Source organism: Scyliorhinus torazame, chromosome 15 (assembly GCF_047496885.1).
Source record: "Scyliorhinus torazame isolate Kashiwa2021f chromosome 15, sScyTor2.1, whole genome shotgun sequence".
In the NCBI taxonomy this organism is placed as follows: Eukaryota; Metazoa; Chordata; class Chondrichthyes; order Carcharhiniformes; family Scyliorhinidae; genus Scyliorhinus; species Scyliorhinus torazame.
The window spans coordinates 148971527-148985291 of record NC_092721.1 but is presented as its reverse complement, the minus strand read 5'-3'; the positions used below and the strand labels follow the sequence as shown (position 1 = coordinate 148985291).

The window sequence follows — 13765 nt, the reverse complement described above, 5'->3', positions numbered from 1 at the left end:
AGCATGAGATGAAGGCATTAAACATTGATCATCACATTTGGGAGTCACTAGCTGCTGACAAAGGACTGGCACCAGGATGACCAGATGCCACAGTAGCTTGGCATCAGATGCCAGTGCCAACATCTTATGTAGCACATGTAGAAGTACCTGCCTCCCAAGAACAGCCTCCTCAGCCATCAGCAAAAGTTGTACCATATGAAGATGCCCAATCTGAAATAGATTGTCTGCCATGCATCCATCATCTTTTCTAGCTGGAAGCGTGCCAACGACATGTGTGAATTCACTTGACAAGAGCAGGGAGGTCATGTTGGAACTGTACAAAACACTGATTAGGCCACAACTGGAGTACGGTGTGTAATTCTGGTCACCATGTTATAGAAAGGTTGTGATTGCACAGGAGAGGATGCAGAGGAGATTTACCAGGATGCTGCCTTGGCTGGAGGATCTGAGCTACGAAGAAAGATTGAATAGCCTGGGGCTGTTTTCCTTGCAGCAGCAAAGGTTCAGAGGAGACCTGTTATGGGGGGCATAGATAGGGTGGATAGGAAAGCACTTTTTTTCATTCGTAAAGGGATCAATAACCAGGGAGCATAGACTGAAGGCAAGAGGTAGATGGCGAAGAGGGGAGTGGAGGAGAAACTTTTTCACCCAGATGGTGGTGAGTCTGGAACTCACTGCCTGGAAGAGTGGTTGAGTCAGAAACTCTTGTAACACTTAACAAGTATTTAGATATTCACTTGCACTGTTGAAACCTCCAGGGTTATGGGCCAAGTGCTAGGAAATGGGATCAGTATGGACAGATCTTTGTTGACTGGCGTGAGCATGAAAGGCCAAATAGCATCATTCTGTGCTGCAAACATCGATGAGTCAACTCCCAAAAATTGAACAAAATCAGTGAAGAAAAAGCTATATGATAAAAATGTCATTTTAATGCAGAAGTCACATTGCAATTTTGGTGGTACCGTAAACATTTACAACTGTAATGTGAAGGTATATTCATTTCATTAGCATAACTCCTGCCATTGAGTATTGATACATACATCAAAAAGATTGCATTGCGGTCTGTGAAAACACTGCCCCACAGAAATGTTGAGAAATGAATCAGCAGATAATACTGCAATTTAATTAGTGAACATATTTCATTATATATAACACACTCCCAGAGTCAGAACTCATTTAAGGTAGGCAACTAGACTTGGCCCACCCAGCCCCAGATTTAGCTGATTCAGCCTACAAGCCTTATGCGAGCTACTCCATAAGGTGTCCCTCATCTTCCTGCCAAATGAGATTTGTCTTCACATCCAAGAGCCAGATAAAACAGAGACCATCTGGAGACCAAGAGCCATTGGGAAATGTTGCAGGAAGAGTGCAGAGTAAGGAACCGAGGAATACTTAGTTCAACAGTCAAATTGAGAATCACACACTAAGGTTGAAACTTAAGAGGCTGAAGAAAATTCTGGGCAAGATCCAATGCAATGTATTCTGACCTTGAAAGGATGCGATGACACAAACTCCCACTGGATGTATTTTGAGAAATATAAATCTCACCTTACTATCATTTGGATGGCATAGGCAAACATAGACCGGAATTTGGAGAGCATTCAAAAGACCGTTGACTTTGGGTGGGAATATGTGGTTCTGCCTCTGGACCTGGAAAATCCTGGCAATAGTCTGCAGGTATCAAAGTCTAACTATGTTATTAAATGGTACACAAGCAACTCAAAATCTCCCAAAGCCACTGTTTCCCTTAATGGCCACCAATATCCCTCACAGAACTGTTCGCTGTGCAGAGACGGTTATCCTATAGTAAACTAAATGTGTGAGACTCTGTAAACATTTTAATCAATATCTTCGCATGGTTTCTGTTCCTTTCAGGTAGACTGAATCATGAAACTACTTTATTTAAAAACAAGAAGTGATGGTCCATTTAAAGACTTTCTCATTACTTATTTATGCTCTAAAATTAGAAATCAGAATAAAGTAACAAACACATCAGCCAAACCAGCCTGATAGTACTTGCAACTAACTTGGTCAACTTCCACATGAATGCTGACAACATTTGGCTTTGCCAGCATTTCCAGAGCTGTTGATTCACTTTCTAACAGTCTATCCGATATTAAATGTCCCAAATATTCTTCCAAGTTCATGCGAGGGAGGAGAGAGCCGGGAGATTTAAAAAGCGCGGGAGGAGAGAACCCGGACAGCGAAAACAGCGCGGGAGGAGAGATCCGGGAGATTTAAAAAGCGCGGGAGGAGAGAGCCCGGACAGCGAAAACAGCGCGGGAGGAGAGAGCCGGGAGATTTAAAAAGCGCGGGAGGAGAGAACCCGGACAGCGAAAACAGCGCGGGAGATTTAAAAAGCGCGGGAGGAGAGAGCCCGGATAGCGAAAACAGCGCGGGAGGAGAGAGCCGGGAGATTTAAAAAGCACGGGAGGAGAGAGCCCGGACAGCGAAAACAGCACGGGAGGAGAGAGCCGGGAGATTTTAAAAGCGCGGGAGGAGAGAGCCCGGACAGCGAAAACAGCGCGGGAGGAGAGAGCCGGGAGATTTAAAAAGCGCGGGAGGAGAGAGCCCAGACAGCGAAAACAGCGCGGGAGGAGAGAGCCGGGAGATTTTAAAAAGCGCGGGAGGAGAGAGCCCGGACAGCGAAAACAGCGCGGGAGGAGAGAGCCGGGAGATTTTAAAAGCGCGGGAGGAGAGAGCCCGGACAGTGCTGGGAGAGGTGAGTGCACAAAAGGTGTGGCAGGAGTGCCTCTAGTCACGGAGTGCTGATTGGAACAGAGTGCATCTGAGTTTAGGTGAGTGACTGAGTGCTGATTGGAACAGAGTGCATCTGAGTTTAGGTGAGTGACTGAGTGCTGATTGGAACAGAGTGCATCTGAATTTAGGTGAGTGACTGAGTTCGGGTGAGTGGCGAGAGAGGGCTGTGTTTTGGTTGGTGTTCGGGTTTATCCTTGAGGTTCTATTAAAAAAAATTTTTTTATTATTTAAATTAATTAACTAGTTGAATATGGCTGGACAGGTGATGTGCTGTTGCTGTATGATGATGGAACTGGTGGACCGTCAGTAACCACATCTGCAGCAAGTGTTGGCTGCTCGAGGAACTTCGGCTCAGAATTGATGAGCTGGAGACCGAGCTGCACACACTACGGCACATCAGGGAGGGGGAAAATTACCTGGGCACTTTGTTTCAGGAGGTAGTCACACCCGGTAGAATAAGTACTGTTAATTCGGACAGTGGTCAGGGACAGAGTGGTGTGACTGCAAGGGAGGCAGGTAGGGGGATCCTGAGTTTAGGAGTTGAGGAGCCTCAGCCCTTGACCTTGTCCAACAGGTATGAGGTACTTGCTCCCTGTGTGGATGAGGAAGCACTTACGGTGACCATATCCTTCCATTCCCAACCTATTCATATATTTGTCTAGATGCCCCTTAAATACCTGCTCCCACCACCTCCCCAAGCAGTGCGTTCCATATATTTACCACCCTGTGTGTAGAAAACTTGCCTCGCACATCAGTTCTAAACTTTTCCCCACACACTTTAAACCAATGCCCCCTAGTACTTGACTCTCCTACCCTAGGAAAGAGTATCTGACTATCCACTCTGTCCATGCCACTCATAATCTTGTAGACTTCAAGATGCAAGAGCTCCATTAAATCACCCAGCCATGCTGCCGTACTGGGCAGTGCCACCAGTCTCCAACTCAGTAGAATTCGCCACCAAGCGAGCCAGCAATGAAGCAAAAACCAAAGCCTCCACCAACATCCCATCCACACTTCTGGCCTGTTTGGTACCCCAAATATTGCTACTAATTGCCAATATGGTATTTTAAAAAAGGCCCCCAAAAACCCATCAACTTGGGGCAGGAGCGGAACATGTGCATATAGTTCACAGGCCCTCTCAAGCACCGTTCACACCTATCTTCAACCCCCTCAAACATGCAACTCGTTCTGGCCTTGGCGAGATGCGTTCTGAACACCACCTGAAGTTGGATCAAACTTAACCTCGCGTAAGATGACTTAGCATTCACCCTACGGACTCGCTCCACAAAATCAGACCCAGCTCCACCTCCCCTTTAGCCTTCAACTCCTCCACCAAAACCGGCTCTTCCATCATGATCCATCCATGTAACCCGGATGTGCTGCCTTCCTCTGACCCCGCACATGAAACAATTCTCTCCAGCAAAGTGGGCGGCAGCACTGCCAGGAATGTTGGGAACGCCCCCGATCCCAATCACGCTCCTGAACATATCCATCCCACCAAGATCTATGTTCTCCCTCAGCTTCTCCCAGGCAGCAAACCGAACCTCCAAAAAGATGTCCTTTACCTGCTCCAGCTCCTTAACTTTCCACCTCCCAAATGTGCCATCAATTTTCCCTGGCTCAAACAAATAGTTCCCACAGATAGGGGACCACCTTGACACCACCGCCCCCCGCCCCCCAGCTTGAAATACTGGTGAAGCTGCCGCCATATCTTTAGCATAGAGATGACCACCGGGTTCGACGAATACTTTGGCGTGAATGGCTGCATAGCCGTCACCAATGCCTCCTGGCAGGACCCCTTACATGACCCCGACTCAATCTGTACCCAGATAATGTCCTGGTCTCCAAATCGACCCACAGCTTCTCCACATTTGCCGGTCAATAGTAAAGCAGCAGGTTTGGCAGTGCCAGCCTCCTCACGCCTGCGTCGCCCTCTGCAAAACCCCCCATAGAATCAGAGGTGGCCGCCTGTATAAACCCCGTTATGAGCAGCTCCAGAACCCCGAAAGAATGCTTTAGGCAGAAAGACTGGAGGGCACTGAAACAAGAACACAAATCTTGGCAAGATATTCATTTTAATCGCCTGCACCCGGACCACCACAGACAATGGAAGGCTGCCCCATCTCTGCATACCCGTCCTCACCCAACTTGCCAAACGAGTAAAGTTCAGTTTGACAAGCTGTGCCCAGTCTTACGCCACCTGAAACCCCAAATAGCAAAAGCTAGTCCCAGCACACCGAAAGGACCTCAGCTGCACCCCTTCTCCTCCCCATGGGGCCAACCACAAAAAACTCACTCTTCCCAACATTCAACTTGTACCCCGAAAACTAACTGAACCTTTCCAATATCCCCATGATATTACCCATTACCATCCTCAGGTTGCTTACACAGAACAAAAGATCATCAGCGTATAAAGATACCTTGATACCCTGTGCTCTACTCTCTCTCCTCCTCCCCCACCCACCAGCTGTGTCGTTGGTTCGCACTCTAGCCGAAGGTGCCTCATACAACAGCCGCACCCATGATACAAACCCATGCCCAATCCCAAACTGCCCCAGAATCATAAACAAGTATCTCCATTCAACCCTATCGAAGGCCTTCTCTGTGTCTATCGATACAATTATCTCTGGCTCTGGCCCCACCGCCGGTGCAAGAACAACGTTGAGTAACCGCCTCACATTAGACAACAGCTTCCTGTCCTTTATGAAGCCTGTCTGGTCCTCTCCCACAACCTCTGGGATACACGGCTCCAACCTTAACACCTAAACCTTAGCTAGACGTTTTGCATCCACATTAAGCAGAGAAATCAGCCGATATGACCTACACTCCATGGGATCAGAGAACATAAGAACGTACAGTGCAGATGGAGGCCATTCGGCTCATCGAGTCTGCACTGACCCACTTAAGCCCTCACTTCCCCGTAACCCAATAACCCCTCCTAACCGTTTTTTTTGGTCACTAAGGGCAATTTATCATGGCCAATCCACCTAACCAGTCTTTGGACTGCGGGAGGAAACCGGAGTACCCGGGGAGGAAACCCACGCAGACACGGGGAGAACATGCAGACTCCGCACAGACAGTGACCCAGCAGGGAATCGAACCTGGGACCCTGGCGCTGTGAAGCCACAGTGCTAATCACTTGTGCTACCGTGCTGCCTTATCCTTCTTTGGAAGGAGGAAGATAGAAGCCTGCCCCAACATCTCTGGAAGGGACAGTCAATCATTATACATCCCCAGCATCAATGAGGCCAACTGATCCACAAACATCTTATAAAATTCTACCAGGACTTCATCTGGCCTGGTGCCTTTCCAGACTGCATCTTCCCCAAAGCCGTGCGTACCTCCTCCAATTCCAACGATGCCTCCAATTCTTCCCGCAACTCCTCTGCTACCCGAGGAAACTCCTACCCCTCTAAGAACCCCAACACCTCTTGCTCGTCCTTCGGCAGTTCGGACTTATAGCCCTTCGTAGAAGGGCCAAAACAGTCCATTAATATTATCCGGGACAGACACCAATCCCACCCCCCCAAACCGGGCTCCCGCACCTGCACAACCTACATAGCTGCTTCTTGTCACCTTAACTAATGAGCAAACAGACGACTGGCCTTTTCCCCTTACTCTTAAACCGCCCCCTGTACCCACCACAGCTGACGCACCATCCGGCCCGTGGTCAAACTGTATTGGCACTTCTTCCTGCACGCCCAAAGCTCTGGCATTGAACAAAAGATAATCAGCGTATAAAGATACCCTGATACCCTGTGCTCCCTATCCACCACCAAGAGATCATCCACCAACTCCTGGCCTTGCATCCCTATCCACATAAGTTGTGTACGAAATGACGTCTCCCCTGATTACTGCTTTTTTTAAATTTCAATTGAGGGGCAACTTAGTGTGGCCAATCCACCTATCCTGAACATCTTTGGGTTGTGGGGGTGAGACACACGCAAACATGGGGAGACTGTGCAAACTCCAAAAGGACAGTGACCCGGGACTGAGATCAAACCTGGTTCCTTAGTGCCATAAGGCGGCAGTGCTAAACACTGCCGCCACAGTACCAACCCCTCCCCGATCACCGCTTTAACATCTCCAACACCTTAAGAGTGGCAGACCTCCCCATTTTCATTCAACGTCACGTCATCCCCTATGACCCAAGAAATTGTAACACAGAACCCAAGGTTAGCCAGCAAACTCACATCCAACCACTAACACCCACCCCCCCCATACGCTGCACGGTCCGAAATGACCACCACCGAATACACCGCACCTTTTACCCCAAAAGCAACATCTTACCCATCACAAGGAAGTCAATCTTCGAGTACACCTTATGCACCGGGGGAATAAATAAAATTCACAAACTGCCAGGGATCCAGCCCTCCTGCCTCACCATGAATGCCACCGACACTTTTGCCATCCCCAAAAGAGACAGCAACCTTGGTCTGAAGTGGTCCAACTTTGGATCTAAAATATAGTTAAAATCGCCACTAAAATCAGCTGGTGGGTGTCCAGCTCCGGATTGGCAGCCAACATCCACTCCATAAACTTAGCATAGTGAACTTGTATGCCCTGAATTGGGACTAACACAACTGTCTTCCCTCCAGTGGGCCTGTAATCATCACATAGCGAACCCCCCACCGGTCTGGCACCATCATTCCCGCCTGAAACCAAAAAACACTCTTACTAACCAAAATCGCCACCCCCCCCCTAGACCTATGGTCAAACCCTGAATGAAAAACCTGGCTCACCCACATCTTCTGCAACCTGATTTGATCCCGTACCCGAGGGGGGAGTCTCCTGCGGGAACACCACATCGACCCCCAAACATTTCACATGGGAAAAAACCCTTGTCCTCTTTACCCCTACCCCCCACCCCCGCCCAAGGTTCCACGCATTTCAGATGATTAACTTTGTCAGGGGTCTCTCACTCTCTTCTCCCTTGAGTCAGTCATCAGCACCATGACTTATCCATCCTGCCCAAATTCGCAGATCCCAGGCCCATCTAAGATGACCACTGGCCCCACCCCTAAAGCAAGACAAAGAAAAAATCCTTGGAAGCATTGGACTTACCTCCACCTGCCCCCCAAACCAGGCCCACAGACTGCCTGACACTACAGTCTCCCCCATCCCCCTAAACAACTAGGCCAATCGTAAAGCATCTAAACAGGCCACAGTCTCTCCCCTCCACTACAGTCCCCTTCGCTAGCCTCTCCTCTCCTCATCGCTAGCAAAGTGGCCCCCAGCCAAGGCCCTCCAAGATATCCCCTCAGAAACAACAACCACCCCATCCCTCTGGCCCAAACTTCCCACCAACTAGCTCAACAAGCCTCTTTCCCCTCTAAAAACACACAGGACCATCCCCTTATCTTTATTAAACCCCCCTCCAAACAAGACCAAAAACCAAGAACTCACAACCCACAAAGGCATAAGTACAGAACACAGGTATCACTCCTTCATACCCAGAGTTCCAAACATTCCATCTCACTCAGAGCGACCCCAACTTCTTTTCTCGGATGAAGGCCTCCGCCTGCTCCGGCATATCGAAGAAGTGATCCTTCGATTCCATGGTGACCCGCAACTTCAGCCGAGTACACTACCCCAAATCACACCCCTTGCTGTAGAAAACAGCTTTCGCCGTGTTGACGACTACCCATCTCTTCGCCAGCTCAGTCCTAATGTCCTGGTATATCGTACATGTGCCCGTCCCAATTGATATTCCAAATCTTCTTCACCCACTCTTACGATCCGCCCCTTTCCTTTGATAATTATGGAAGCGGATATTCACCGCTTGGGGTGGCTCATTCGGCCTTCTTTTTTGCCGGAGTACCCGATGAGCTCTGTCCAATTCCATCAACCGAGTAGACATCTCCGCAAAGTACTGAGTCAGCTTCAAGCCCTTCAATCCTCTCTGGCAGCCCCAAGTCGGCTTCAAGCCCTCTAATCTCTCTGGCAGCCCCACCAACCTGAGGTTTAACCGCCTTGACCGGTTCTCCAGATCCTCCACCTTCATCCTCAGGCCTTTGTTGCTATCTGCCACTATCGCAACCTCAGCCTCCAATGAGGCAAGCCGCTCCTCACTGCGACATTGAATTGTATAATGTTTGCATAAAAATGTTGAGACAACAAGCAGTTGTTAGTTTATTTTCAACAATTGGATCGAATGTTAACAAACTCTGAAAAGAAAGAGGCGTCTACACTTACTGAGACTGCTGAGCTGACGAATGATGGCTGCTAGTGTATTGTTTGTGACACACTCCAGTTCATTGCTAATTCCGTCAGGCAAAGCACCGTGACAGAGGTGCCTCGGTTCAATGTTCCTCTTTACTAATGGCATGTTTTCTTGAGGATAGAACACCACCTGCTAAAAACAACGCAAAATTTTCAATAAAAGGACAGAACAAACAAACCTATTTCCATTTATTTCATTTGGCTACATATTAACTAGGCAAAATTACACATATACTAAGTTTAGAGCATACAGTGCTAAAGCTGAAATTCTCTACATTTGTGAGAATGTGAATTACATAGATTTGACTATTGTAAAAGTCAGATTTACCAATGAAAGCAAACATATGCAGCGGAATTCTCTGCGCCAGAATCTAAATGCTGACACTAGGACTGAATCGGTAGTGTTCTATGACAGTACAATTGGCGTGCTCCCCAGATCAATCCACCAACTGTTAAGGCGCGCCACATGGAATATGACCGATTACAATGAAAAATGGTGACTGATTTACTGGATTCGGTATTGGTACTCGAGAGACTGACACGCTGCAGCATTTAAGCAGTCCACTCCCCACACACACCATCGCCGTCAACAAGATGGCAGTGAGGAGAGCGATGCTGCCGTTCACCGTGCCGAGTTGGAGGCTCGTTAGGTGCAGTGGAGGTGGGAGAAGGTGAGGGGAGAGGGAGAGGGGATGGGATTGGAGGGGAGGGGGATGGGATTGGAGGGGAGGGGGATGGGATTGGAGGAGAGGGGGATGGGATTGGAGGAGAGGGGGATGGGATTGGAGGAGAGGGGGATGGGATTGGAGGAGAGGGGGATGGGATTGGAGGAGAGGGGGATGGGATTGGAGAGGGGGATGGGATTGGAGGAGAGGGGGATGGGATTGGAGGAGAGGGGGATGGGATTGGAGGAGAGGGGGAGGGGATTTTAGGGGAAAGGAGGGGAGGGGTTGGGGGGGGCGAGGGGTTGGGGGGGGCGAGGGGTTGGGGGGGGCGAGGGGTTGGGGGGGCGAGGGGTTGGGGGGGGCGAGGGGTTGGAGGGGGCGAGGGGTTGGGGGGGGCGAGGGTTGGGGGGGCGAGGGGTTGGGGGGGCGAGGGGTTGGGGGGGCGAGGGGTTGGGGGGGCGAGGGGTTGGGGGGGCGAGGGGTTGGGGGGGCGAGGGGTTGGGGGGGCGAGGGGTTGGGGGGGCGAGGGGTTGGGGGGGCGAGGGTTGGGGGGCGAGGGGTTGGGGGGGCGAGGGGTTGGGGGGGCGAGGGGTTGGGGGGGCGAGGGGTTGGGGGGGCGAGGGGTTGGGGGGGCGAGGGGTTGGGGCGAGGGGGGGCGAGGGGTTGGGGGGGCGAGGGGGGGGGGCGAGGGGTTGGGGGGGCGAGGGGTTGGGGGGGCGAGGGGTTGGGGGGGCGAGGGGTTGGGGGGGCGAGGGGTTGGGGGGGCGAGGGGTTGGGGGGGCGAGGGGTTGGGGGGGCGAGGGGTTGGGGGGCCTCGGGGGGGGCGGCGGCTCGGGGGAGTGGCGGGGGCGGGGGGGTTGGGGGCCTCGGGGGGGGCGGAGTGGAGTGGAGGGGGGCGGAGTGGAGTGGAGGGGGGCGGAGTGGAGTGGAGGGGGGCGCGAGTGGAGTGGAGGGGGGCGCGAGTGGAGTGGAGGGGGGCGCGAGTGGAGTGGAGGGGGGGCGAGTGGAGTGGAGGGGGGGCGAGTGGAGTGGAGGGGGGGGCGAGTGGAGTGGAGGGGGGGCGAGTGGAGTGGAGGGGGGGCGAGTGGAGTGGAGGGGGGGCGAGTGGAGTGGAGGGGGGGCGAGTGGAGTGGAGGGGGGGGCGAGTGGAGTGGAGGGGGGGGCGAGTGGAGTGGAGGGGGGCGCGAGTGGAGTGGAGGGGGGCGCGAGTGGAGTGGAGGGGGGGCGAGTGGAATGGAGGGGGGGCGAGTGGAGTGGAGGGGGGGCGAGTGGAGTGGAGGGGGGGCGAGTGGAGTGGAGGGGGGGCGAGTGGAGTGGAGGGGGGGCGAGTGGAGTGGAGGGGGGGCGAGTGGAGTGGAGGGGGGGCGAGTGGAGTGGAGGGGGGGCGAGTGGAGTGGAGGGGGGGCGAGTGGAGTGGAGGGGGGGCGAGTGGAGTGGAGGGGGGGCGAGTGGAGTGGAGGGGGGGCGAGTGGAGTGGAGGGGGGGCGAGTGGAGTGGAGGGGGGGCGAGTGGAGTGGAGGGGGGGCGAGTGGAGTGGAGGGGGGGCGAGTGGAGTGGAGGGGGGGCGAGTGGAGTGGAGGGGGGGCGAGTGGAGTGGAGGGGGGGCGAGGGGAGTGGAGGGGGGGCGAGGGGAGTGGAGGGGGGGCGAGGGGAGTGGAGGGGGGGCGAGGGGAGTGGAGGGGGGGCGAGGGGAGTGGAGGGGGGGCGAGGGGAGTGGAGGGGGGGCGAGGGGAGTGGAGGGGGGGCGAGGGGAGTGGAGGGGGGCGAGGGGAGTGGAGGGGGGGCGAGGGGAGTGGAGGGGGGGCGAGGGGAGTGGAGGGGGGCGAGGGGAGTGGAGGGGGGCGAGGGGAGTGGAGGGGGGCGAGGGGGAGTGGAGGGGGGCGAGGGGAGTGGAGGGGGGGCGAGGGGAGTGGAGGGGGGCGAGGGGAGTGGAGGGGGGGCGAGGGGAGTGGAGGGGGGCGAGGGGAGTGGAGGGGGGCGAGGGGAGTGGAGGGGGGCGAGGGGAGTGGAGGGGGGCGAGGGGAGTGGAGGGGGGCGAGGGGAGTGGAGGGGGGCGAGGGGAGTGGAGGGGGGCGAGGGGAGTGGAGGGGGGCGAGGGGAGTGGAGGGGGGCGAGGGGAGTGGAGGGGGGCGAGGGGAGTGGAGGGGGGCGAGGGGAGTGGAGGGGGGCGAGGGGAGTGGAGGGGGGCGAGGGGAGTGGAGGGGGGCGAGGGGAGTGGAGGGGGGCGAGGGGAGTGGAGGGGGGCGAGGGGAGTGGAGGGGGGCGAGGGGAGTGGAGGGGGGCGAGGGGAGTGGAGGGGGGCGAGGGGAGTGGAGGGGGGCGAGGGGAGTGGAGGGGGGCGAGGGGAGTGGAGGGGGGCGAGGGGAGTGGAGGGGGGGCGAGGGGAGTGGAGGGGGGCGAGGGGAGTGGAGGGGGGCGAGGGGAGTGGAGGGGGGCGAGGGGAGTGGAGGGGGGCGAGGGGAGTGGAGGGGGGCGAGGGGAGTGGAGGGGGGCGAGGGGAGTGGAGGGGGGCGAGGGGAGTGGAGGGGGGCGAGGGGAGTGGAGGGGGGCGAGGGGAGTGGAGGGGGGCGAGGGGAGTGGAGGGGGGGCCGAGTGGAGTGGAGGGGGGGCCGAGTGGAGTGGAGGGGGGGCCGAGTGGAGTGGAGGGGGGGCCGAGGGGAGTGGAGGGGGGGCCGAGGGGAGTGGAGGGGGGCGAGGGGAGTGGAGGGGGGCGAGGGGAGTGGAGGGGGGGCGAGGGGAGTGGAGGGGGGCGAGGGGAGTGGAGGGGGGCGAGGGGAGTGGAGGGGGCGAGGGGTTGGGGGGGGCGAGGGTTGGGGGGGCAAGGGGGGGGCGAGGGGGGGCGAGGGGTTGGGGGGCGAGGGGGGGGCGAGGGGTTGGGGGGGCGAGGGGTTGGGGGGGCGAGGGTTGGGGGGGCGAGGGGTTGGGGGGCGAGGGGTTGGGGGGGCGAGGGGTTGGGGGGGCGAGGGGTTGGGGGGGCGAGGGGTTGGGGGGCGAGGGGTTGGGGGGGCGAGGGGTTGGGGGGGCGAGGGGTTGGGGGGGCGAGGGGTTGGGGGGGCGAGGGGTTGGGGGGGCGAGGGGTTGGGGGGGCGAGGGGTTGGGGGGCGAGGGGTTGGGGGGGCGAGGGGTTGGGGGGGCGAGGGGTTGGGGGGCGAGGGGTTGGGGGGGCGAGGGGTTGGGGGGGCGAGGGTTGGGGGGGCGAGGGGTTGGGGGGGCGAGGGGTTGGGGGGGCGAGGGGTTGGGGGGGCGAGGGGTTGGGGGGGCGAGGGGTTGGGGGGGCGAGGGGTTGGGGGGGCGAGGGGTTGGGGGGGCGAGGGGTTGGGGGGGCGAGGGGTTGGGGGGGCGAGGGGTTGGGGGGGCGAGGGGTTGGGGGGCGAGGGGTTGGGGGGGCGAGGGGTTGGGGGGGCGAGGGGTTGGGGGGGCGAGGGGTTGGGGGGGCGAGGGGTTGGGGGGGCGAGGGGTTGGGGGGGCGAGGGGTTGGGGGGGCGAGGGGTTGGGGGGGCGAGGGGTTGGGGGGGCGAGGGGTTGGGGGGGGCGAGGGGTTGGGGGGGCGAGGGGTTGGGGGGGGCGAGGGGTTGGGGGGGCGAGGGGTTGGGGGGGGCCTCGGGGTTGGGGGGCCTCGGGGTTGGGGGGCCTCGGGGTTGGGGGGCCTCGGGGGGGGCGGCGGCCCGGGGGGGGGTGGCGGGGGCGGGGGGGGTGGCGGGGGGCGGGGGGGTTGGGGGGGGCGGGGGGGTTGGGGGGGGCGGGGGGGGGCGAGGGGTTGGGGGGGGGCGAGGGGTTGGGGGGGGGCGAGGGGTTGGGGGGGGCGAGGGGTTGGGGGGGGCGAGGGGTTGGGGGGGCGAGGGGTTGGGGGGGGCGAGGGGTTGGGGGGGGCGAGGGGTTGGGGGGGGGGCGAGGGGTTGGGGGGGGCGAGGGGTTGGGGGGGGGCGAGGGGTTGGGGGGGGCGAGGGGTTGGGGGGGCGAGGGGTTGGGGGGGCGAGGGGTTGGGGGGGCGAGGGGTTGGGGGGGCGAGGGGTTGGGGGGCGAGGGGTTGGGGGGGCGAGGGGTTGGGGGGGCGAGGGGTTGGGGGGGCGAGGGGTTGGGGGGCGAGGGGTTGGGGGGCAAGGGGTTGGGGGGCAAGG

General features: G+C 57.5%; 1 protein-coding gene across 6 annotated transcripts in view; it reads right to left on the bottom strand.

Annotated features, from left to right (window-relative positions):
- Positions 1–13765, bottom strand: part of LOC140391890 (actin-binding protein WASF3-like) — a 203880-nt gene that overhangs the window by 117107 nt on the left and 73008 nt on the right. For 5 of the 6 annotated variants that reach the window (XM_072476914.1, XM_072476911.1, XM_072476915.1 and 2 more), the window contains one exon: positions 8956–9115. In XM_072476914.1, coding sequence (XP_072333015.1) covers positions 8956–9088 — 133 coding nt within the window. In that variant the 5' untranslated portion in view covers positions 9089–9115. The remainder of the gene's footprint in view (positions 1–8955; positions 9116–13765) is intronic. The other variant, XM_072476913.1, reaches the window with a different exon arrangement.